Source organism: Natrix helvetica, assembly GCF_964273705.1.
Source record: "Natrix helvetica genome assembly, chromosome: 5".
Taxonomy (NCBI): Eukaryota; Metazoa; Chordata; class Lepidosauria; order Squamata; family Natricidae; genus Natrix; species Natrix helvetica.
In genome coordinates this window covers 3596882-3621806 of record NC_138551.1, presented here as the reverse complement: position 1 = coordinate 3621806, position 24925 = coordinate 3596882, and the positions used below count along the sequence as shown (strand labels likewise).

Genomic DNA, 24925 nt, shown 5'->3' with positions numbered 1-24925 from the left:
GGTGGAAGGCATAGACATTTTGGTGAGGTACCAACGTTTAGTACTGTAAGGACCCCTAGATCGCTCCCGAGTGAAGGAGTGGCACGTCTGCCAGTAACGGAATGTGAGGCAACTGGTAGTTGGAACAGAGTTCTTTTCAGGTGGGGAGGGGGAGTAGAACTCCTTAGCATCTAGAACATCTAGAGCTCCTAGAGCATGTTAATTACTGTATAAGAAATGCTAATGATCTGATGGTCATTTCGAAAAAATCCTTTCTTAACGAGCACCTAGAAGCCAAGAGGAACATACGTGCCAAATTTCAATTTTGTAGGCTTTATGGTTTTGGAGATTTCATAGTGAGAGAATGGTATTTGGTTTTTATATCTACATTTATATCTATATACTGTATATTGATAGAAGAGAATATTTGTAATTTAGAGTTGAATGTTGGGGTCCCCTGGTGCTTTTTGAAGTTTGGGGTTTCCTTGCAGGTGTTTTACCACCTAACTAGATGTCATTAGGGCTAGATGGGAGGTGAGCTTGCTCTGTGTATGTACTAATGGCTTGCCCTGTCATTGTTGTTTTCTTCCTGGTAATATCTTGATTAGGCCATTTTCTTATGTTTTCTTCAATTTCCCCCCACAACAGCAACTCTGTGAGGTGCATTGTACTGAGAGAAAGGGATTGGTCCAAGGTCACCCACCTGCCTTTCATGCCTAAGGCAGGACTAGAACTCCCAGTCTCCTTTTATTTTTTTCAATTATTTTTTTTAACATATCAGTGAGTGAACAGTGTGGTACCTGGGTATCATACATTTCATACAAAAAATAATTAGTATTATTCATATTTGTTTCATTTAACAATCTTATATAATACTAGTAGTAATACACATCTTTATTTTAATTTTTTCCCAGTCTCCCGATGATTGACCCCCAAATCACCCAACCGGCTTTCATGCCTAAGGCGGGACCGGAACTCACCGTTTCCGGGTGATTGGCTCAAAGTCCCCCAATTGACTTTCATGGCTAAGGTGGGACCAGAACGCACCATCTCCTGCTGATTGGCCTAAAGTCACATAACTGGCTTTCATGGCTAAGGCAGGACTAGAACTCCCGTTCTTCCGGTGATTGGCCCAAAATCACCCAACCGGTTTTCATGCCTAAGGCGGGACTTGAATTCATGGTCCAGTGCTTTCTAGCCTGGTGCTTTACCCATTAGACCAGGGGTGTCCAAACTTGGGAACTTTAAGACTTGTGGACTTCAACTCCCAGAATTCCCCAGCCAGCCATGCTGGCTGGGGAATTCTGAGAGTTGAAGTCCACAAGTCTTAAAGTTCCCAAGTTTGGACACCCCTGCATTAGACCGATCAGGCTCTTGGTAATCCCTACTCATTCTCCAGAGGGCACAAGGTTGGGGATGGATCAGAGCGGGGTTTCACATAATTTTACCACCGATTCGCCCCACGCCAAAACTGTGAGAGCATGTGCGCCTTCCGTGTATGACTGCGGCCTTCCACACATGCGCTTTATGCATGCACGTGGCTTAAAAAACATGGCTATGTAGGACGGCATAGAGATGGGGGCAGGTGGGCGGCAGGCCCACTCACAGGTCACCACTACTAGGTCACCTGAGCTGATCCAAACCGGCTAAATACCACCACTGGGATGGATGCTCAAAAGTCAAACCCTTCCTTCTCAATACAATAATACAATACAATACAATGGCAGAGTTGGAAGGGGCCTTGGAGGTCTTCTAGTCCAGCCCCCTGCCTAGGCAGGAAGCCCTATACCGTTTCAGACAAATAGCTATCCAACATCTTCTTAAAGACTTCCAGTGTTGGGGCATTCACAACTTCTGGAGGCAACTTCTGTTCCAGTGATTAATTGTTCTGTCAGGAAATTTCTCCTCAGTTCTAAGTTGCTTCTCTCCTTGATTAGTTTCCACCCATTGCTTCTTGTTCTACCCTCAGGTGCCTTGGAGAATAGTTTGACTCCCTCTTCTTTGTGGCAACCCCTGAGATATTGGAAGATGCTATCATGTCTCCCCTAGTCCTTCTTTCTCTTAAGCTAGACATCCCCAGTTCCTGCAACCGTTCTTCATATGTTTTAGCCTCCAGTCCCCTAATCCTCTTTGTTGCTCTTCTCTGCACTCTTTCTAGAGTCTCCACATCTTTTCTACATCGTGGTGACCAAAACTGAATGCCGTATTCCAAGTGTGGCCTTACCAAAGCATTATAAAGTGGTATTAAGGCTTCACGTGATCTTGATTCTATCCCTCTGTTGATGCAGCCTAGAACTGTGTTGGCTTTTTTGGCAGCTGCTGCACACGGCTGTCTCCTATTTAAATGGTTGTCCACTAGGACTCCAAGATCCCTCTCCCAGTTACTACTGTTGAACAAGGTACCACCTATACCGTACCTGTGCGTTTCCTTTTTCTTGCCTAAATGTAGAACCTGACTCTTTTCACCATTGAATTTCATCTTATTAGATAGTGCCCAATCTCAAGAAAAGCCAAGACCAACAAACGAGAGAAAAGGACTCACCTTATCTCTGCAGAGACTTTCAATGAGAGCATCAGCTTCCTCCATCCGCCCATACATCACCAAGGCGATGCCAACCGCTAAGCCCCGTAAGATCTTCTCGTGCTGGGTTTCCTGGGCGTAGCCCACCATGTCCTCAATAGCTTGGGCATTTTTAGAGCCCAGCATCACCAGGCCCAGAGCCAGACCAGCTGCTTCACCTTTGTGGTGGGAAAGAATAAAGCAGAATAAAGACAGATGGGCGTCTGTGATCTGAAAAAAAGACTCTTAAGTCGGTCATTTACAATCGTGCAAATTTTAAGAGGCATGGACATCAATGCCCAGAATTCTTCAGCCAGAATTAGAGAAGAAATTATGTAGGATTTATTTTATTTGTCAAATATCTCCAATGGGCGGTTTTTAAAATTTGATAAATGAAATAAATCATAACATAATTCTGGCTTTTTCCCCCTCTCTAATTCTTCTACATAACTATAGCAAGCCTGAGAACCAACTCTTCCAGTACCAGGTAGTCCTCAACATACGACCACAACTGAGCCCCCAATTTATGTTATTAAGTGAGACATTTGTTACATTTGTTTTGCCCCATTTTATCTCCTTTCTTGCCACGGTTATTAAGTGAATCAGTGCAGTTGATAAGTTAGTAACCTGGTTGTTAAGGGAATCTCGCTTCCCCATTGACTTTGTTGGTCAGAAGGTCGCAAAAAGAGTTGGGATGCAGCAACGGTCGTAAGTACAAGTCAGTTGCCAAGCATCTGCATTTCGATCACATTGACCATGGTCGTAGTGTGAAAAATGGTCATAAGTCTCTTTTTTCAGTGCCGTCGTAACTTTGAACGGTTACAAAAACAAAGTCACACAGAGGAAGAAATGCTTAGATGTCTTAGATGGTGGAGCTAACTCACCTGTCACTGCGTCGTCTTGGTACAGGTTGGTTTTCAGGAGGTCATAAACATCTTGGCGTGCTGTTCCCATGGCAGCCAAGCCCAGCCCCAGGCTGCCCCCATGGCGAACGATCTGCAAAAGCAATAAAATAAAGAATAAACAAGAGGACCAACTTATGCTCCAAGTCCCCAGAGAAAGCAGCCAAATCGGGGAATGGACTGGAATCTGGAAAATTAACGACTGGAAACCAGGATAGGCTATAGGACAGGGATGACAAACCTTTTTTCCCTCGGGTGCAAGAAAGTGTGCATACCCACACCCATAATTCAATCCCCTCCCCCGCACCCCACACCCATGTGCATGGGTGTGCACAACCACACACACACACACACGACGCCCCGTTTTGGGCTTAGCAGGCCTCCCTGAAGCCTCCAGAGGCCGGGAACAGCCCGTTTCCCGACTTCCAGGCGGCCTGTTTTTTGCTATCCTCAGCCTCCAGAGGCTTTCTTGGAGCCTGGGGAGGGCAAAAACGGCCTCTCTCACCCACCCAGAGGCTGAAAACACCCTCCCAGGGCCTCCGTGCGAGTCCTGCAATTGTCCGGGCATCGTGTGGTGACTCCCGGGGGAGGGAAAGGCAGCGTGGCCGGGCCAGCCGAAAATCAGCTGGCCAGCGTGCGCATGCACTCTGGAGCGAGCTCGGGCAACGGCTCGCGTGCCCACAGATATGTCTCCGCGTGCCAACTGTGGCCCGCGTGCCATAGGTTCGCCATCACGGATATAGGATAGGAGAGGACAAGACTAGAAACTTTATTGTCATTTTATATGTACACCAATCAACCAGTCTAGTTAGAATGTATACATGTAGATGGCGAGAAAAACGAATCTTGTAAGTTACCAGGCGGACAGCGTCAGGAACAGAATCTGGAAGTCCTGTTAGAAATACCTCCTCCTGAGGGGTGGGGGGTGGGGGGCAACAGAAACAGACACTGTGAAGTGAGTGTGTGGGGCCTCTAACAATGCTTCGAGCTCTAAGCGCATAGCGCTTATAAGCAGCTTCCTGAATAAGGGGAAGCGAACTTCCTTTAATCTTCTCCACTGTCCTCACCACTCTCTGTAGGGACTTTCTATCTGAGGCGCGGCTGCCACCAAATCAAACAGGGATGCAGTTTGTTAAAACGCTCTCAACGGTGCCTCCGTGTAAAAAGTGGCCAGGACAGGAGGAGAAATCTGCTCTCCTCATCCAATGCAAGAAATGGGGTTTAAGGAAGTGGGAATTACCAGAGGAGGAGGAGGACTGAAGCGTCCTTGGTGGTCTCTGGGTTTGTTTTCTTGCAGACATTTCATTACCCAACTAGATAACATCATCAGTGCTAGAAGGGAGTGGGGTTTGCGAAGAGGAGGAGAACTATGGGGTCTTAGGGGCTCTCTGCTTGGTTGTTTTCTTGCAGAACTTCCACCCAAACTAGGTGATATCATCAGTGCTGGTAGAACATAAAATGAGCGCAAAACCCACTCCCTTCTAGCACTGATGATGTTATCTAGTTGGGTAATGAAATGTCTGCAAGAAAACAAGCAAGCTCAGAGAGCACCGAGGACCCCTCGTTAGATCTTCTGAATGATTTTGCAATTTCAGAGGTCTATTTGCCACCTTTAATTCCCAGGATAGGGAAGAGAGCTTTGGCCCAAATCTCAGCAGCCCAAGGAATGCAACGCTGCCTGGCCTAAGGGCCTGCTTGAGCTGCATTAGGTATGCTGGCACGTACGTCGTTGCTGGCATTCTTCAGCTGGTTCAGCAAGTAGTCGATGATGTCTCCTCCGTGGTTGGCGTGGATGAGCCCCAAGGCGTAGAGACCACCCCCTTCCTGATAGGCAGAGCCCGGAGACGTGTCTTTGGGCAGGTATGTTGCCATCAGCTGAAGAGCTTCCTTCTCGTGACCCTAGGAAGCCAACAGAACAGAACAGGACAGTGAAACGTCAATCTCTGCCAGAGTATATTCACGAACTGGAATAGGGCGTAGCAACAAGGTCAGCCAATGGGAGCTGAAACACTTTGGAGCCTGGACGTGGCTTAGTTCTGTAGCTCTGAGTCTGTGCAAAAGCTTAATGCTCGTCTGCTGCTGGAACAGAAATCAATCTCTCCTCTCTACCACATTGAAAGAACCATTCTTGGTATTATATATATATGTCTCATGTGTTCTCTTATATATAAAGAGGAGTTAATGAATCCTGCTGAATCAGTTACCTGTGTGTGCTTTCTGGATTTGAATACTGCAACACACTCTGACAATCTCTTTCCCCTTCAAGCATTTTTCTTTAAAAAATCTTCTTTTTTAGACAGGCACCTGCCCTATAAATGGCTACTGTGCTGCAGGTAGCTTTTAATACATTCTTATCTATATCGATATCTATCTGTCTGTCTGTCTGTCTACACAAACACGCACTTTGCTGCATGTGGCTTTTAACACATTAGATAGATAGATAGATAGATAGATAGATAGATAGATAGATAGACAGACAGACAGACAGACAGCTGATAGATTGATAGATTGATAGATAGATAGATAGATAGATAGATAGATAGATAGATAGATAGATATACATATAAATTTTATTTTTATATTTATATATATTAGAGCAGCCTTACAAATCCAATAAGTCATTAAGCCATTAAATAAATAACCTACAGTTTTTTTAAATCACTCAGTAAAAGTCTGTAGAGATTCTCAGTCATCCATGTCAGGATTGTCCCAAAGTTGCTTTTTTCAAGAGGCAACTACACTTTTTTGTTTTTTCTTTGGAAGATGTTTTGGTTCTCAACCAAGAAGCTTCTTCAGCTCAGACAGGATAGTGGGAAATGGAAGGATTTATATTCCTTGCAGACAGCTGGTTATTTGCCTCCTTTTAGAGGGTCGTTGAGGCCACTTGGACATTTATCTGTGTCCTCAGAGTCACCTGATTGGTGCAAATAGTTCCTGTTGTCTGCAATTTTTCATCTGGAAATCCATTCTTACTCCTACACCGTTCCAAGGGTCTTCATCCCAAATTGTATAGCTAAGAGAACCCTTCAAGTAGCCTCAACGACCCTCTCAAAGGAGGCAAATGACCAGCTGTCTGCAAGGAATATAAATCCTTCCATTCTCCACCATCCAGTCCGAGATGAAGAAGCTTCTTGGAGGAGAAGTGAAATGTCTTCAAAAGAAAAACAAAGAAAGTCCGGTTGCTTCCTGAAAAAGCACCTTTGGGACTATTATTTTCAGTACTTTGTTCAGGCCTCATGCTTTGTTTTGTTAGCTAAACTGAACTATTGGGAGGAAAAGTTATTAAAGTTATCATATCTGACAGGTAGAGTTAAGAGCCAAAAGTCACTCCTGAAGCAGAAGATAAAAGAAAACCTCTGCCAATATTGCCAGCAATCTTCCTTTGTTTCGATTTTATGAAACAATTCCTAAAAACTGGCTGTTGTGGAGACCTGCCTGCAATTGTTTATATTCTGCAACTGCATGCGTTCTCCTAACAATCACAACTGGCACATTAAAATTAACATATTTTTTTCATTCTCCCAGGACAGGGGTTAGCAACCTGTGGTTCTTTCATCCCTCTGCTGTGGCTCCACAACTGATAGGTTAGGACAGGTAGAGGGAAAAGGACACCGTGCTAGGAGAAGGCTCTATGGTGAGGGAAGTGGACTTCCGGTCGGCTCCAGAATTGAACGGGGGGCTTCCGGTTAGGACCTTTGTGGCTCTTTGAGTGTTTAAGGTTGCCGACCGCTGTCCCAGGAGAACGAAAAAGATATAAATGCATTTACGTGTGAATTTGTAAAATTTCCTTTGCAGGATAAATGCACGTCAAGTTCCCAAATTACCATATTTTTCAGAGTATAAGATGCTCCGGAGTATAAGACGCATCTTAGTTTTTTGGGCAGGAAAATAAAAAGAAGAAAAATTCTGCCTCTGCCTACCAGCATCCATGGAATTCAGCTGACACATGGTAACAAGGGCAGCCAATGAATAGGCATAGCAACTAAGTCAGCCTATGAGGGTCTCTGAAATTTGCTGCGTGAGCTACAAGGAGACAGGAAGGAGCCTGGCTTAGCTGAGAACTGAAAGTGAAACTGCTTGTGTTTTGCTTGTATTTACTGCTACTTTGGAAAACCTGCTTTTGGTAATGTATTGTATATTATTATTATTATTTTGAATCCTGCTGAATCAGTTACTGTGCTTTCTGAATGTGATTGCTGCTGCAAACTCTAACCAACCAGGTCAGCTTCAACACTTATTGCAGTCTGATTCAGCACAGCTAATTAGAGGGTGGATGGGACTGCCGGAAAACTCCCAATCAGCTGTTCCAGGCTGCAGGGATTGCCACAGACCATCGCTGCCTCCATGCCTTGAGCTTTTGGGCTCTGGTTTGGCTGGGTGGGGCTACATTCGGTGTATAAGACACACCCAAATTTTCACCCTCTTTTTTTGGGGAAAAAGATGCATCTCATACTCTGAAAAATACGGTATGTTGGGGCGTGCAATGAACCCAAAGTGTACAGCACTCTAATTACATATTATATAAAAAAAAAAACTCATCCACACACACACATTCATGAACACCGAGAGATTGAGAGAAGCTGGGGGGGGGGGGGGGGAATCGAATCCAGTGGAACCAAAAACCTGGTTTTATTACCTTATGAATGACACCAAGGCTGGCTGTAGCAGTGAACTTTGCCCAGTTAGTAGCCCTTGCGAGCCACTCCAAATTATCTCTGTGGAAAGAAAACGGCAAATTAAATCTAGATTCTTTAGAAGAGGCAAGCAGTGCTTAGATCAGGGGTGTCCAAACTTGGGAACTTTAAGACTTGTGGACTTCAACTCCTAGAATTCTGGGAGTTGAAGTCCACAAGTCTTAAAGTTCCCAAGTTTGGACACCCTTGGCTTAGACATTAGCGACTGAGGCCAAAGAGTCTTCAACTTAGCTCATTGGCTTCACTACTTTTTGGGCTCTGAACTACTCAAAAGATTAATTCACAAGGCAGCAAATTCTTCCTTGTGCGTCGACTAGCGGGAGAAAGACGAGCGCCGGGGCAAGATGTCTGCTTCCAAAGACGTAAATACCGAATTCAACGAGTTTTGAAGCAGTCGAGGAGTCAAGGTAGGACCCTATGCCAAGGGTCTCAAACTCAAGGCCCGAGGGGCAGGGGTGAAATTCTCTGAAGTCTGCTACCGTTTTTGTTTGCGCATGTGCACCCCAGGCGGCAAGGTGGCTTTTCTGAGTCTGCAGAAGTAAATAGAACCGGGGGGAGGGGGGGAGACTGCTGTGCCACGGGATTTACATTTGCTGGAAAGTAAGATTTCCTGCTTTCTAGCGAATATAAATCGCGCAGCATAGCTGATCGTCGGACCTTTTTTTTTTTAGCATTTCTTTACTACCTATTCGCCTGAACCGGTAGTAAAAAAATGTTTTAAAAAAGTTTTTTAAAAGTTCCGACGATCAGCCGTGCGACGATCAACTGTGCTGTGTGATAACTTTCTTTTTACTTTTTTTTAAAGCATTTTTTACTACGGGTTCAGGCAAACCGTCCCGGGCATTTCACCCCTGCCGCGGGGTGCTTAAATTGAAAATATCAAAGGTGGCTCTGCAGGCCGAAACCAGCCACGTTCCCCCCCCCCTCCCAAGAGGCCTCTGCGTAGCCTTTTTTGCCTGGCAGAGTGCTACTGGGGCTATGGAAGCGAAAACAAGGTGGGGGAGGCGCTTGCAGCCCCCCCCCCAGGCCCCATTTTGGCCAGCAGGGTGCTGCAGGAGGCCTTGTAGAGAGGGAGGGAAAGAAAGGGGGGGGAGAGAAAGGGAGGGAAAGAAAGGGAGAGAGAAACAGAGGCAGAGAGAGAGGTAGAGAAAGAGAGAGAGGGAGGGAAAGAGAAAAGGGGGAAAGAAAGACAAAGAGAGAACAGAGAAGCACAGAGAGAGAGAAAGAGGGAGGGAAAGAGAGGGGGAAAGAGGGAGGGTGGGAAAGAGAAAGAGATAGGGAGGGAGGGGAAGAAGAGAGAAACAGAGAGGGAGGGAGGGAAAAGAGAAAGGGAGGGAAAGAGAGAAATAGAGGCAGAGAGGTAGAGAAAGAGAGAGAGGGAGGGAAAGAGAAAGGGGAAAGAGAGACAAAGAGATAGGGAGGGAGAGAAAGAGAGAGAGAAACAGAGAAGCAGAGAGGGAGGGAAAGAGGGGGAAAGAGAGATTGGGAGGGAAAGAGAGGGGGAAAGAGGGAGGGTGGGAAAGAGATAGGGAGGGAGGGAGGGAGGGAGGGAGGGAGGGGAAGAGAGAAACAGAGGGGGAGGGAGGGAAAAGAGAAAGGGAGGGAAAGAGAAAGGGGAAAGAGAGACAAAGAGATAGGGAGGGAGAGAAAGAGAGAGAAACAGAGAAGCAGAGAGGGAGGGAAAGAGGGGGAAAGAGAGATAGGGAGGGTGGGAGGGAGGGGAAGAAAGAGAGAGGGAGGGAGGGAAACGAGAAAGGGAGGGAAAGAGAGAAACAGAGGCAGAGAGGTAGAGAAAGAGAGGGAGGGAGGGAAAGAGAAAGGGGAAAGAGAGACAAAGAGATAAGGAGGGAGAGAAAGAGAGAGAGAAACAGAGAAGCACAGAGAGAAAGAGGGAGAGAAAGAGAGAGGGAGGGAAAGGGGGGGAGAGAGGGAAGGTGGGAAAGAGAAAGAGATAGGGAGGGAGGGAGGGAGGGAGAGAGGGGAAGAAGAGAGAAAGAGAGGGAGGGAAAAGAGAGGGAGGGAAAAGAGAGGGAGGGAAGAGAGAAAGAGACAGAGAGGGAGGGAAAGAAAGAGTTCTCCATCCCGCAGAGGAGAGCTACAATGATGCTTTGGCCCTCAGAGAAATCCACTTTACACCCCTGCTCTATAGAGGCAGACCTGACCCAGGCACCACCCAGAGGTTCCTAGCAAGTCTGGTCCTCGTTCACATGCGAAGTGTACCCTTCCTCCTTTGCCCGTCTACTGCCCATCGGGGTCCCACACCCCATCTCCTGCCCCGCCACGTGCCGTTACCTAAGGAACTGGTCGCTAGTTGTTCCACAATGCATGAAGGAATTGGCGATCACGGTGGCGGTGTGGCACACAGAATTCCGCACCGCATCCTGGAGAAAGAGGAGAGCAAACGGTCATAACAACACAAAGGACACAACAGAGCTGGCAAAATATCACTGGGGACACAGGGGTTGGGTCTCTCCTGCATCTTGAAAAGCAAAACGAAGGAGTTCAAAAGAGAAAACCGTGGGAAGTTTGGAGACGTCCTTCATTTTTGAAAACTGTAAATTCAGGATGCTAATATTCCCCGTATTTGGGCTCAAAATGGTCTGTTAACGATTATCATACAGCATCTTATTTTATGCTAAAATGTTCTGCAGGGACAATTCAATTCAACAAAAATAGGGAACGATTCTTCTAAGGAAAAAAAATGGATGAATTTGGACTTATTGAGCATCAAGATCAGTGCAGTTCAACCTTGGCAGCTTTAAGATGTGTGGACTTTAACTCCCAGAATTCCCTAGCCAGTCATATTGGCTGGGGAATTCTGGGAATTGAAGTCCAAGCATCTTTAAAGCTGCCTGCCAAGGTTCCAAAGAGCATCCAAAAGTAAATCAGAGCCCGAGGCAAAGTATTGCTCAAAGTTCCAATTGATGAAGAGAGCCATATTGTCACATCTGGGAAAACCCAAATCTGAAAGCTTCCCAGTTTCCCCCACCCAGTTGAAAGTTCAAGATCTTGCCCCCACACCCACAAGTCCATCCCATGGTCCAATCTCCCACTGCCACGCTGGCAGCTCCCACCCATCCAATTACAGTCAGCTTCAAAGGTGCAGAGACAAAGGATGACCTTGGCTTTCTAGAAAGAAGTGTGTTATGGCTACATATCATCTAACTCCGTACAATCCCTCCTCCCATTTTCCCACCATAGAAAATGCAGAGTAGAATAATAGAAAGTGTGGCAGGCCAAAGATCCAAAAGGAAAGATGGCTGCAGGCCTGACACCGCCAAGTTTTGAATAATACTGATCAAGCTGCACAAAGCAGCCTTACTCTTCATGCTGGAAGGCGTGGAAAATTGAGCAATTTACCTGCAATCTCAGCCACCTGTAAATAGACTAAGCAAAAAGGCAAACGCCCATTTCTGAAGGATAACACTGTTAAGGATTTAAACCACATTGATTTCAGAATAAAACCAGAAGTTTATCCTCATCGCCAAAAACCCAGATCCAAATAACTATTTCAGTTATGTGTGAAGTTTGGGTCTTCTTCGTTTCTTCTGAATGCCTCAGGTTAAGAGCAAAGCTGCGGAAATGTTGGATTTAACGGGGTGGGGGGAGTGAAGAACATCAGCTCAAAACATTCTCAGGGGTTTTCTAGGGAAATCTAGTTCTTTGGGCCAAAAAAAAAGAGAGAGATGATGTTAGGTGATGTAACCCACTTGGAGCTCTTCTTCTTTCCTAGGGAATCTTAAAACTTTTCTCCAAAGCAAGAATTTTGCCAGCATTCAACTGGTTTGATGCAGGCAAGATACAATACAATAGTAGAGTTGGAAGGGACCTTGGAGGTCTTCTAGTCCAACCCCCTGCCTAGGCAGGAAACCCTATACTGTTTCAGACAAATGGCTATCCAACATCTTCTTAAAGACTTCCAGTGTTGGAGCATTCACAACTTCTGGAGGCAACTTCTGTTCCACTGATTCATTGTTCTAACTGTCAGGAAATTTCTCCTCAGTTCTAGGTTGCTTCTCTCCTTGATTAGTTTCCACCCATTGCTTCTTGTTCTGTCCTCAGGTGCTTTGGAGAATAGCTTGACTCCCTCTTCTTTGGGGCAACCCCTGAGATATTGGAAGACTGCTATCATGTCTCCCCTAGTCCTTCTTTTCATTCAACTAGACATCCCCAGTTCCTGCAACCGTTCTTCATATATTTTAGCCTCGTCCCCTCCTCCTCTTTGTTGCTCTTCTCTGCACTCTTTCTAGAGTCTCCACATCTTTTCTACATCGTGGTGACCAAAACAGGATGCAGGATTCCAAGTGGGGCCTTACCAAGGCCTTATAAAGTGGTATTAAGACTTCACGTGATCTTGATTCTCTCTCTCTGTTGATGCAGCCTGGAACTGTGTTGGCGGCATCAACAGATGATGTGGCTGTAGACGACATGAACTACCAATGTACTTAGGGATGTGTCTAAGACTAAGTACTGCAGTCAAGACTTTCTTTGACTTTTCAGACTTTAGAAAAGAAGTCATTGTGATCCACATTTGAAATATACCATTAGGAAAAAGAAAAGTAGGGAAACAAAAAGAATCCTGCATTTGGTGCTCTCTGAGCTTAGTGGTTTTGTTGCAGATGTTTTATAACAAAACTAGGTAACATCATCAGTGGTAGAAGGGAGTACCGTTTTCAGGGAGGGGGTGGGGGAGGGGGATGACAGGGAGGAGGTGGAGGAGGAATAAGAGCAGGAGGAGGAGGAGGAAGACGAGCATGATGACAGTGGGATCTTGGGTGCTCTTTGAGCTTGGGGATTTTCTTGCAGATGTTTAATAATCAAATTAACATCATCAGTGATGATGTCAGTAACATCAGTGATGATGTCAGTAACATCAGTGATGATGTCAGTAACATCATCAGTGCTAGAAGGGAGCGGGGTTTGCAGGGAGAGGGGGATAGGGTGACAGGGTGGAAGGGGAGAATAAGAGCAGGAGGAGGAGGAGGAGGACAAGGATGACGACAGTGGGGTCTCTCTGAGCTTGGTGGCTTTCTTGCAGATGTTTTATAACCAACTAGGTAACACCATCAGTGTTAGAAGGGACGGGTGTGCAGAGAGGAAGGGGAGGACTGTGGGGTCCTTGGCATTTTCTGATCTTGGCTTTCTTGCAGACATTTCATTGCCAAACTGGATAACTTCATCAGTGTTGGCACCTTCAACCTTTTGCAAATCTTTCAAAGTGTGTTGTTATTCAGCCTTCAGGCATGTCACAAAATGAGGACCAATACACCCACCCATCCACGGGGGCCTTACCTTTGTGTTCTTTAGGATCATGAGGTCCGTGTTGTTATTTCGTATTAAAAACTGGAGGTGCAATTCAATGGCCATTTCCCCACTTAAAATCTTTATCATTTTTGGAATCTGGTCTTTGTTTCCTGGACTCTATGCATTGGAAGGAAGAAACAAACAAACATCATTATTTATCACATTTATTCACTGGGCTTCAATGTCTCTCCAATATTCGTTGACTCAGGAGTGGCTTCCATATCCTTTTCTCTAAGGTTAACAACCAACTCACAAATAGAATAGAATAGAAATAAAGCAAAGGAATAGAACAGAATAGAATTTGTCCAGGAGAACAATACAATCTACACTTTGAACTACGGGTTGGTTTGTTTATTCCTTATTTGCCAAACCGGAACCTGACATACATAAGAATAAAATACATTTATCAAGAATGAATTAGTGAATTAGTATCACTTAGTGATAGTCATAGTACAAGTAAGCAAGCAGGAAACAATCAATATCCATATAAATCGTTAATGATACAAGCAACAAAGTTATAATCCTGCAATCATAAGTGGGAGATGGGTGATAGGAACGATGAGAAGACTAATTGTCAGGCCTGTGGCCATCTTTTCTTTTTGATCTTTGGCCTGCCATGCTTTTAATTATTCTATTTTGCATTTTCTATTGTGGGAAAACGGGAGGGGGGGAATTGTACGGAGTTGGATGATATGTAGCCATAACAACATTCTTTCTAGAAAGCCAAGGTCATCCTTTGTCTTTGTACCTCTGCACCTGACCGGAACTGGATGGGTGGAAGCTGTCAGCATGGCAGTGGGAGGTTGGACCATAGGATGGATTTGTGGGCGTGGGGGGGGCAAGACCTTGAACTTTCAACTGGGTGGGGGAAACCGGGAAGCTTTCAGATTTGGGTTTTCCCAGATGTGCCAACATGGCTCTCTTCATCAATTGGAACTTTTGAGCAATACTTTGCCTCGGACTCTGGTTTACTTTTGGATGCTATTTGGAACCCTGACACTAATAGGTAATGCGTTAGGTAATGCAGCCTTAGCGAATGGTTTGACAATGGTGAGGGAATTATTTGTTTAGCAAATCTGGGCCAGGAACAATTGAGCAAGTCAAATGAAAAACAGACCACCACACCTCAAGAGGAGACACTTCAAGACGATGGCAGAAGAGAACTTTAGCTCAGGATTGAACTGTGGGGCCATTGGTGCTCTCTGGGCTTGGTTGCTTTCTTGAGGATGTTTCACTACCACACTAGGTAACATCATCAGTGGAAAAGGGAGAGGGGTTTGCAGAGAGGCAGAGGAGGAGAAGGACTGTGAGGTTCTTGGTGCTCTCTGAGCTTAGTTTGTTTTCTTGCAAACATTTCATTACCGAATGAGGTAACGTCATCAGTACTAGAAGAGAGTGTGGTCTGCAGAGAGGGGGAGGGCTGTGGGGTCCTTGGTACACTCTTGCAGACGTTTCATTATCCAACTAGGCAACATCATCAATGCTGGAAGAGACTGGGATTTGCAGAGAGGAGAAGGACTGTGGGGCTCTCTGAGGCTGGTTTATTTTCTTGCAGAAGTTCATTACTAAACTAGGTAACATTACCAGTCCTAGTACTAATGTTGTTACCTAGTTGGGTCATGGAACGTCTGCAAGAAAAGCACCAAAGCTCTAAGAGCACCAAGGACCCCACCATGTTTGTCCTCCTCCTTTCTGCAAGCCCCCTTCCCTTCCAGCACTGATGATGTTACCTACTTTGGTAATCAAACGTCTGCAAGGAAGCCACCAAGCCTGGAGAGCAGCGAGGACCCCACACCTCAAGATACCTCTGTCCCAAAGGCTGTTCTGACCTAGGCTTCCCCAGCAGCACGAAGCCGAGTCCTCGTCCCGATAAACCCCTTTTATTTAATTGACAGTGAATTCCTCTCCAGCAAAGTCTTTCCTCTCCCACCGTCTTTCCAGGTAGTTCCCAATTCCCAACCTTTATCAGGCTTGGAGAGCGGCCAGGCCGAGATCTTTCAGACGCCGCAATGCTTGGCAAGAATGCAGGAATGGACTCATGGCCTCCTGCAAACTCCACTCCCCTTTCGCTCCTCTTTTATTCCCTCTGGGAGGGGCCATTCACCATCCACCTGTGCCTTTACTCCCAAGTCGACCCCTGTTCTTCAGCTGTTCCCTTCGTCTGGCCACTCTGCGCATGCGCACACTGGGGACAGGCTCCAGCTGTTCTTCTGCCTCACTGATGTCAGACTCCGAAGGCAGCTGATAACTGTCGGACGGTCCTGGCCCCCACTCTGCCTCCGACACAGAGCCCTCCCCCGACTCCAGGACTGGCCCAGGTTCCTCCCCAAATTCCTCACTGTCTGAATCTGCTGCCAACTCCACTGGCCACTGGCAGGCCACAGCAGCTGTGTGGCATCAGAAAGAGGTATCCACCAAGGCAGGGAGTAGATTTTGGCTAGTGACACTTACCGCCTGAGCTGACTTCGCAGAAGCAACCGGGCTGCCTTTCTTCTCTTCGGTCTCCATCAACTCTCTGAAAAACAAAACAAAAAATATTCTCGTTTGCACTGTGGCTGTTGTCCAAAATGTCCTAGAGAGATAAAAATAATAATAATAAGAGAGGTCTAAACCAGGGGTGTCCAAACTTGGGAACTTTAAGACTTGTGGACTTCAATTCCCAGAATTCTGGGAGTTGAAGTCCACAAGTCTTAAAGTTCCCAAGTTTGGACACCCCTGGTCTAAACCTTTTATGAGCCCCCCCCCCCCCCCCTTGAAGGAACAAGCCATCCTGCTTTCCTACCTTCTCGGCTTGAGCAGGGGGTTGGACTAGAAGACCTCCCAGGTCCCTTCCAACTACGTTATTCTGTTGCTTCAGGCAATTTATATCTACACCGTTGAGGATGTCCCCCACTCCCATGTGCTTCCCAATGGCATTTCGAAATATTAAACCAAGAGACTTTGCTGATTATAATTACCTCGGTCAGCAAAGTAGCATGTGGGGAAAAAAAGGCCTGGAAACAAGACCAATAAATGGATTTAGAGACAATGCAAGTAGTCCTCGGCTTACAACAGTTCACTTAGTGACCGTTCAAACTTACAACGGCACCAAAAAAGTGACTGATGACAATGTTTCAGACTTATGACCATCGCAGCATCCCCATGGTCACGTGATCAAAATTCAGATGCTTGGCAACTGATTCACATTCACGATGGTCCCGGGGGGGGGGGGGGGGTGTCTGTCATCTGATCCCCCTTTTGCGACCTCCTGACAAGCCAAATCAATAAGCCAGATTCAATTAACGGCCCTTGTTACTAACTTGACAACTGCAACGATCCACTTAACAAGACAGGTCGTAAAATGGGGCAGAGCTCCTTTAACAAATGTCTCACTTAGCGACATCGATTTTGAACTACCCCTTAACGAGCCAATTGGCATCTTCCACAGCTGCAATTACATCGGTGACTCTGTACCCCTTTTTTCTGTCCTTTGAACAATGAAAGGTGTTATGGCCCACCAGTGGTCAGAGGAGCTGGCAGCAGATTCGGACAGTGAGGAGGTTGGGGAGGAAGATGGGCCAGTCCTGGAGTCTGGGGGAGGCTCTGGTGAGGCCTCTGTGTCGGAGGCAGAGAGGGGGCCAGGGCTGTCTGACAGATGCCTTCGGAGTCGGAGATCAGTGGGGCAGAAGAACAGCTGGAGCCTGTTCCCAGTGTGTGCATTGGCAGAGTTGCCAGGAGAAAGGAACAGCTAAGGAGTAAGGCCACAGGTGGACAGTGAATGGCCCCTCCCAGAGGAAATAAAAGAGGAGCGAAAGGGGAGTGGAGTTTGCAGGAGATCTTCATGAGGGTGAAGATCTGCTCCTGACTTCTGGCCAAGGAATTGCTGCTACAGCATGGAGTTTGGAAGATATTGGCCTGGCAGCTCTCCAAGCCTGATAAGGTCTGTAGTTGTGAAATCTCATGAAAGACGGTCGGCCGGGACTTTGCTGGAGAAGAATTCCCTTTAAAACTAAATAAAAGGGGTTTTATCGGGACAAGGAGTCGGCTTCGTGATCTTGGGAGGCCTCAGTCAGAACAAAGGGGAATGGCACAACAGCTATGTAAGGATATACGTCTCACCCTTCTTTTTCGGGCACGGGCACCGTCCCCGTGTTGGTAGATCCGGGCACGGAAGGAATTGGGGTGCCAACGCTGCGGAGGTTCTGGATCACCGAGGAGAGGAACTGCTGGCTGGCGCTCTCGTACAAGTCGAAGCAGATCTGGTAGGCCATGAGGAGGTTGTCATCCTTTACTAGCTTCTCTAGGATGTCGCTCACGGCTTGTGGGTCATCCAAGAAAATGAGACACTGCAGGAGGGAGGGTCAAAGACCAAGTTTCAGAAGACGGCAGCGGTGATGTCTTCCCCCTCAGAGATAGTCTTCGAATTACAACTATTCATTTAGTGACCGTCAACCCTGAAGCTGTCTTGACCGAAGCCATTGTCAGATTCGGGTTAATGTCAGGGTTCCAAATGGCATCCTCAAACCAATAACACTCCAAGGCTAGAAGTTCCTCAAAGTTCCAATTGATGAAGAGAGCCATGTTGGCACATCTGGGAAAACCCGAGTCTGAAAGCTTCCCAGTTTTCCCCACCCAGTTGAAAACTCAAGATCTTGCCCCAACACCCACAAGTCCATAGTCCAGGGGTGTCCAAACTTGGGAACTTTTAAGACTTGTGGACTTCAACTCCCAGAATTCCCCAGCCAGCCATGCATTGCTGGCTGGGGAATTCTGGGAGTTGAAGTCCACAAGTCTTAAAGTTCCCAAGTTTGGACACCCCTGCCATAGTCCAATCTTCCACTGCCATGAAGACAGATTCCTCCCATTCCCATCCGGCCAGGTGCCGAGACAAAAGTGACCTTGACTTTCTAAGAGGAATGTTATTATGGCTACACCTCACCCAACTCAGTATAACCCCCCCTCCCATTTTCCCACAGTAGAAAGGGTGGCAGGCCTGAATCAAAAAAGCAAAAAAGGTAACTTCCAGGCCTGACAGCCATTTTTGGCCGCTTCAGTGTTGCCACACTGGAGCGGAGGGTCGGAGGGGGGGGGGGATTTGAGGTAGAGGGATTTTCGTAGCCAAAACAAAATACTTTCTCCTGGGAACCAAGGACATTCTCACACCTGGTGGGAAGAATGCAGAGTGATGCCACCCGGTTGTCGCAATACACGATGATTGGACCGTGTGACTGATTTGTTTTGAGAAAGTAGGAAAACTTCTTTTAATGAGGTGAAAACCACGGGAGTTTCAGGGTCGGTTTTCACCATATATGTGCCATTATGATATTTGCAATAAAAATACCGTATTTTTCGGAGTATAAAGCGCACCTTTCCCCCTCCCCTAAAAGTAGGTGAAAATCTAGGTGCATCTCATAGACCCATGATGGTGAACCTATGGCATGCGTGCCCCAGGTGGCATGCAGAGCCATATCTGCCGGCACACAAGCTGTCAGCTCCGGCACACTTGGGCGTGCCGGCCAGCTAATTTTCGGCTTCCGGAGGGCTAGGGGAGCCCGTTTTCGCCCTCCCCAGGCTTCAGTTAAGCCTCCGGAGCCTAGGGAGGGTGAAAAAAGGGTCCAATGGGCCAACCGGAGGGCCTCTGGGGGGCCGGGGGAGGCCGTTTTCGCCCTCCCCAGGCTTTAGGAAAGCCTCCCAAAGGGCTTACCGGAAGTTTGTTTCCAGATGTGTGAGCAAGTGGGGGCGGCGCTTTGCATCGCATTTTTGGCACTTAACAAAAAAAAGGTTAGCCGTCCATGTTATAGACTGAATACGGGCGTTTTTGGCCTCCCCAACCTCCGTGCATTGCATTTTCGCCCTCCCCCGGCCCCCAGAAGAACTCTGCAGTGCTCCGCACAGCCCATTTTAGCCAACAAACAGGCCTATTTTGGGGCTCCCAAGCCCTCCGTGCGTTGTGTTTTTGCCCTCCCAGGGCCCCAGAAGCACTCGGCAGGCCAAAAAGCAGAGTGGCTTTGGCAAAAACGGGCTGTGTGGATCAGGGCTGGGTTCTGGCAGGCAGTACTGCCGGTTCACTCATGTGCGTGCTTACGTAGTGCAATAAAAATGATTCCGCACATGCGCAGAAGCGACAAACAAGATTGCAGCACCTATGGTGGTCCCTGGAGAACTAGTTCGTGGGCATGGCAAGCCTGGGTCGCTGCTGGTTCCAGCGACTGAGGCTGCCAAACCACCACCGGTTCAGCCAAATCGATCCGAACCTGTAGGAACCTCCAGTGGTGTCGATCACTGCCGAGTGCTTCTGGGGGCCGGGAAGGGCAAAAACACGATGCGTGGAGGCTAAAAATGATATATTTCTTGTTTTGGCCTCTCGAAACCCCGCCCCCTTCACCAAAATGGCCATGCATAGCCTTTAGGAGGCTTATAAAGTGCTTCTGGGGGCTGGGGAGGGCAAAAATGAGCAAAGAAAAGGCTGGTTTTTGCCCCCCCCCAGCCCCCAGGAGCACTCTACAAGCCTCCTAAAGGCTATGCATGCACACACCCCTTTTTTTTGACAAATCCAGCCCATTTTTGCAAAAAACAGGCCGTTTTTGGGAGGCCCGCAGAGTGCAAAAACTTTTTTTTTTTAATTTGCCTCTTCAAAATCTTGGTGCGTCTTATACTCCAAAAAGTACGCTATACGCTAAGCTGTCAAAATGTGAATTCCACAAGTCGCCTCGGGACTACGTGGCCTAGTCGAACGAGAGAGTTGAGATGGACCCAGCTGAAGTTGAAGTGGTCCTGGATTAGTAACCCCCATGCACTGGTAAACAGCTGCAGAGCTTCTTGGGGTTCGCCAACCTCTACCGACAATCCATCCTTTGTGACCCCCTTTTGCGACAAGCAAAGTCAATGGGGAAGCCTGAGTCCCCTAACCACCAGGAGACTAACTTAATGCCTGCAGTGATTCACTTAAGAAATGTGGCAAGCTAGGTCGTAAAATGGGGCAAAGCTCAGTGAACAACTGTTTTGCTTAGCAACAGAAATTTTGGGCTCAGTGTCGGTCATAGTTTGAGCCCTACCTGTACACCCAATGACATCATCTGAGTATTCTCTAGCTCACCCACCTCTCTCCACCTTGGCACAAGCATCTACGAAACGCACCTGGCACACGTTGATGAAATCGGGCTTCTCCAGGTTCATGTAGATTTTCACCAAAACTCTCAAAACTTGATTGCGGAACTGTTTGTTTTGCATCAGAGACATGCAAAGTTTTAAGCTGTAGGCCAGCATTCCTGGAACATCGTTCTGCCAAAACAAAACAACACAAAAGTCACATTATTTTTCTCCAGTGATTAATGGGTTTAAAGCAACGCTCTGCCACTCCCTTTCCTTAGAAATTTCATCCTGGAGAAACGTGGGGAAAGGTGAAGTGAGTCAAGACCGAAGGTCTTCAAACTTGGCAACTTTTAAGACTTGTGGATTTCAACTCCAGGGATTCTGGGAGTTGAAGTCCACAATTCTTAAAGTTGTCAAGTTTGGGGGACCCCTGGTCAAGGCCAGTCAAGAAAGTCACTGGCTTCAAGTAATAAGTCCTGTAGCAAAATTACCAATGGAGCAACCAGATCAATGCTGGCAACTTTTAAGACCTATGAATTTCAACTCCTAGGATTCCCCACACAGAATTCTGGGAGTTGAAGTCCACAAGTCTTAAAGTTGCCACAGTTGGATACCCCCGACTTAACAGTCTACATGGAAGATGGAGAATATTTTGAGGTATGGAGAAATGAAACTTACCGAAAGTGAATTTCTGAAATCCATTTGTCTTTAAGGTTGAAAAACACTGTCCAAAGGTGCTTTTTCAAGAGGCACCTGGACTTCCTTGTTATTTCTTTGAAGACGTTTCACTTCTCACCCAGGAAGCTTCTCGGGCTCTGACCGGATGGTGGGGAATGGAAGGGTTGATACTCCTTGCAGACAGCTGGTCATTTGCATCCTTTTAGAATGTCATTGAGGCCACTTGGAGGTTTGAAAGAGGGATCAAAGAGGGCATCGATGTCCAAATTGAACAGCTCTCTCTCGATAGAGGGTGACAGATATGGCATCATCTATCTCCAGTCTACAACATGGTCCTTTCAGCAGCTCCCAGAAGGCTCCATATCTATTTGCACCACTCAGGTGACCCTGAGGACACAGACAAGCCTCCAAGTGGCCTCAATGACCCTCTAAAAAGGATGCAAATGATCAGCTGTCTGCAAGGAATATAAATCCTTCCATTCCCCACTATCCAGTCAGAGCTGAAGAAGCTTCTTGGATGAGAAGCGAATCATCTTCAAAAAATAAAAGAGAAAGTCCAGTTGCCTCTTGTAAAAAAAAAAAAAAAGCACCTTTGGGACAACCATGTCCTGGATGATGGAGACTCTCTATAGACCAGGGGTGTCCAAACTTGAGAACTTTAAGACTTGTGGACTTCAACTCCCAGAATTCCCCAGCCAGCCAGTAAGGTTCTACATTTAGGCAACAAAAACGGAATGCACAGGTACAGTATAGGTGGTACCTTGCTCAGTAGTAGTAACTGTGAAAGGGATCTTGGAGTCCTAGTGGACAACCATTTAAATATGAGCCAGCAGTGTGCAGCAGCTGCCAAAAAAGCCAACACAGTTCTAGGCTGCATCAACAGAGGGATAGAATCAAGATCAAGTGAAGTGTTAATACCACTTTATAATGCCTTGGTAAGGCCACACTTGGAATACGGCATTCAATTCTGGTCGCCACGATGTAAAAAAGATGTGGAGACTCTAGAAAGAGTGCAGAGAAGAGCAACAAAGAGGATTAGGGGACTGGAGACTAAAACATATGAAGAACGGTTGCAGGAACTGGGTATGTTTAGCTTAAGAGAAAGAAGGACTAGGGGAGACATGATAGCAGTGTTCCAATATCTCAGGGGTTGCCACAAAGAAGAGGGAGTCAAGCTATTCTCCAAGGCACCTGAGGATAGAAGAAGAAGCAATGGGTGGAAACTAATCAAGGAGAGAAGCAACTTAGAACTGAGGAGAAACTTCCTGACAGTTAGAACAATTAATCAGTGGAACAGCTTGCCTCCAGAAGTTGTGAATGCCCCAACACTGGAAGTCTTTAAGAAGATGTTGGATAGCCATTTGTCTGGAACGGTATAGGGTTTCCTGCCTAGACAGGGGGTTGGACTAGAAGACCTCCAAGGTCCCTTCCAACTCTACTATTGTATTGTAAGTCTTAAAGTTCCCAAGTTTGGACACCCCTGCTATAGACTAATTTGGAATATTTATAATGTGGTTTATTTTTTCTTCTGCCTGCTGTGACGACGGACGGCCATATCATTTGCGTAAACAAAGCGTGCAATGCGCTCTGAGTGAGACACATGCTCCTACCCAGCACCTCTTCCCAACATCCCGCCTTCACCTACCGATTCCAAAATGGTTTTCTCAAAGATGTCCAGCCTGCGGGTCTCCAAGGCGATGCCGATAGCCTGCTTGTACTTGTGATCGTCTAAGCAGCGCTGAAACATCTTGTTCACAATCCCTTCCAAGCGGGGGTCCACGGCCTTCTGGGCCCCTTCCGCCAAGTCCGCATTTTCCACACACTGCTTGGTGTAGTGGTCAATGCATTTCGCTGAGGAAAGCAACAGATCCTGTGAGATTTTCTAGCGTATTTTTCAGACTGTAAGAGTATAAAACGCACCATGATTTTGAAGAGCTAATTTTTTTAAAAGAAGTTTTCGCACTCTGCAGGCCGCACAAACCTTCTGCGCGCCTCGTTTTTTGCACAAAAAAAGGGGGGACATGCAGAGTTTTGGGGAGACTTGTAGAGTGCTCCTGGGGGCTGGGGAAGAAGCAGAAATGAGCAAAACCGGCCTATTTCTTGCTCGTTTGTGCCTTCCCCAGCCCCCGGGAGCATTATACAAGTCTCCCAAACACTCTGCACATCTATTTTTGCAAAGGGGGCAGAGTTTCGGTAGGCCAAAAATGCTGTATTCAGTGTATAAGACGCACCCAGATTTCCATCCTCTTTTTTGAGGGAAAAAGATGCCTCTTATACTCTGAAAAATACGGTAATTATTGAAAGACCCCCCCATTATAAATTACAAACACTCCTGTTAATCTAGAGCAAGGGTGTCAAACTCAAGGAATGTGAACCGGATTTGGCCGGTGGGGCTGGCTTGGAAATAGGAAAGGAGTGTCCTGGAGTGCCTCTACCAAAAATGGGGTGCGGGGCTGCAAAAGGGTCCCCCATGCCTCGTTCTGGGCCCATTTTGGCTGCTAAGAGTGCTGCAGGAGGCCATTCTTGATTCAGAAGGTTGGAAAAGGAGGAAAGGTAAAATATTCTAGCTTTCAGGCTTGCAGGAGTCTGCCTATGTCCGTGATGGTGAACCTATGGCACGCATGCCACAGATGGCAGGCGGAACCATTTCTTAGGGCATGCAAGGCATTTCCCTATCAGCTCCAGTGAGCATACGCGCACTGCCAGCTGATTTGGCCATTTTTTGCCCTTCCCTAAAGCCTCCAGGAGAGTGAAAAACAACCCAACGCACCAACCGGAAGTTCGGGAACAGACTTCCTGTTTGCACATTTGGCTGTTTATCTCCCTCCGGAGGCTTCAGGAGGCTTCCTTGAAGCCTCCGGAGGAAGAAAAATGGCCCTATGGGCAACCTGGAAGTTTGTTTCCGAACTTCCAGTTTGCACGTAGGGCCATTTTTCTCCCTCCGGAGGGCAAAATACGGACCAACACGCAAACTGGAAGTCAGAAAACAGGCCATTTCCAGCCTCCAGAAGGCCCGTGGTGGGGTGGGGAAGACCGTTTTCGCCCTCCACAGGCTCCTAGAAAGCTTCTGGAGCCTGGGGAGGGTGAAAAACAGGTCTACTGTTCCATCATGCGCCAAAAGCGGGGGGGGGGGGGTGCCATGCGATGGCAAAAAGTTTAGCCATCACTGGCCTATGTCAATCATTTATAATTCTAGTCTTCCTATGGAGTCCGTTTCTTGATCTGGTCTCTCTCTCTCTCTTAAGTTGTGAAATTTTTGCAAAGACTGTTGAATTTGGATAGCCGGGCAAAGCGTTTCCCAGTTTCCCAGTGCGCAAAACTTACCGATAATGGTTTCGACATATTCGGAATTGTCATTGACGTTGAAAAGATTGCCAGCTCCCAGGGCATAATTGAGGGATTCCTCGAAAGCACCCAAGTGATAGAAGACTTTGGAAGCCACCAAGGCAGCAAATTCCCGACTACGAAACCCAACATCTTCATACAGAATTTCACTGCGGGGGGGAAAAAGGAAGGAAGAAAAGGTTGGTTTACTACAGCCCTATGGTGAACGTAAGCATTTTGTCAGAGCGTTTGCAACGTGACTATGTAGGAAGTTAGCATCCACCCCCCAAAAAATGAAGTATCCTGGGAAATATTGAAAAAGACAGAATATTATATTTCCCTGGATCAGAAATGGAGAAACGTTTCTTTAGGTAGTAAGCAGACTCACTCTTAATAGCCCCCACCTTTGTCAA

General features: G+C 46.9%; 1 protein-coding gene across 1 annotated transcript in view; it reads right to left on the bottom strand.

Moving 5' to 3' along the window:
• The window catches only part of PSMD1 (proteasome 26S subunit, non-ATPase 1), a 143195-nt gene that overhangs the window by 111572 nt on the left and 6698 nt on the right, over window positions 1–24925 (bottom strand). Inside the window, exons 4-14 of the mRNA XM_081956037.1 lie at window positions 24513–24682; window positions 22834–23039; window positions 20556–20699; window positions 17538–17764; window positions 15891–15954; window positions 13428–13556; window positions 10428–10516; window positions 8078–8156; window positions 5167–5340; window positions 3424–3535; window positions 2522–2718 (exon numbers count right to left, since the gene is read on the bottom strand). Of these exons, the coding sequence (XP_081812163.1) occupies window positions 2522–2718; window positions 3424–3535; window positions 5167–5340; window positions 8078–8156; window positions 10428–10516; window positions 13428–13556; window positions 15891–15954; window positions 17538–17764; window positions 20556–20699; window positions 22834–23039; window positions 24513–24682 (1591 nt within the window). The remainder of the gene's footprint in view (window positions 1–2521; window positions 2719–3423; window positions 3536–5166; window positions 5341–8077; window positions 8157–10427; window positions 10517–13427; window positions 13557–15890; window positions 15955–17537; window positions 17765–20555; window positions 20700–22833; window positions 23040–24512; window positions 24683–24925) is intronic.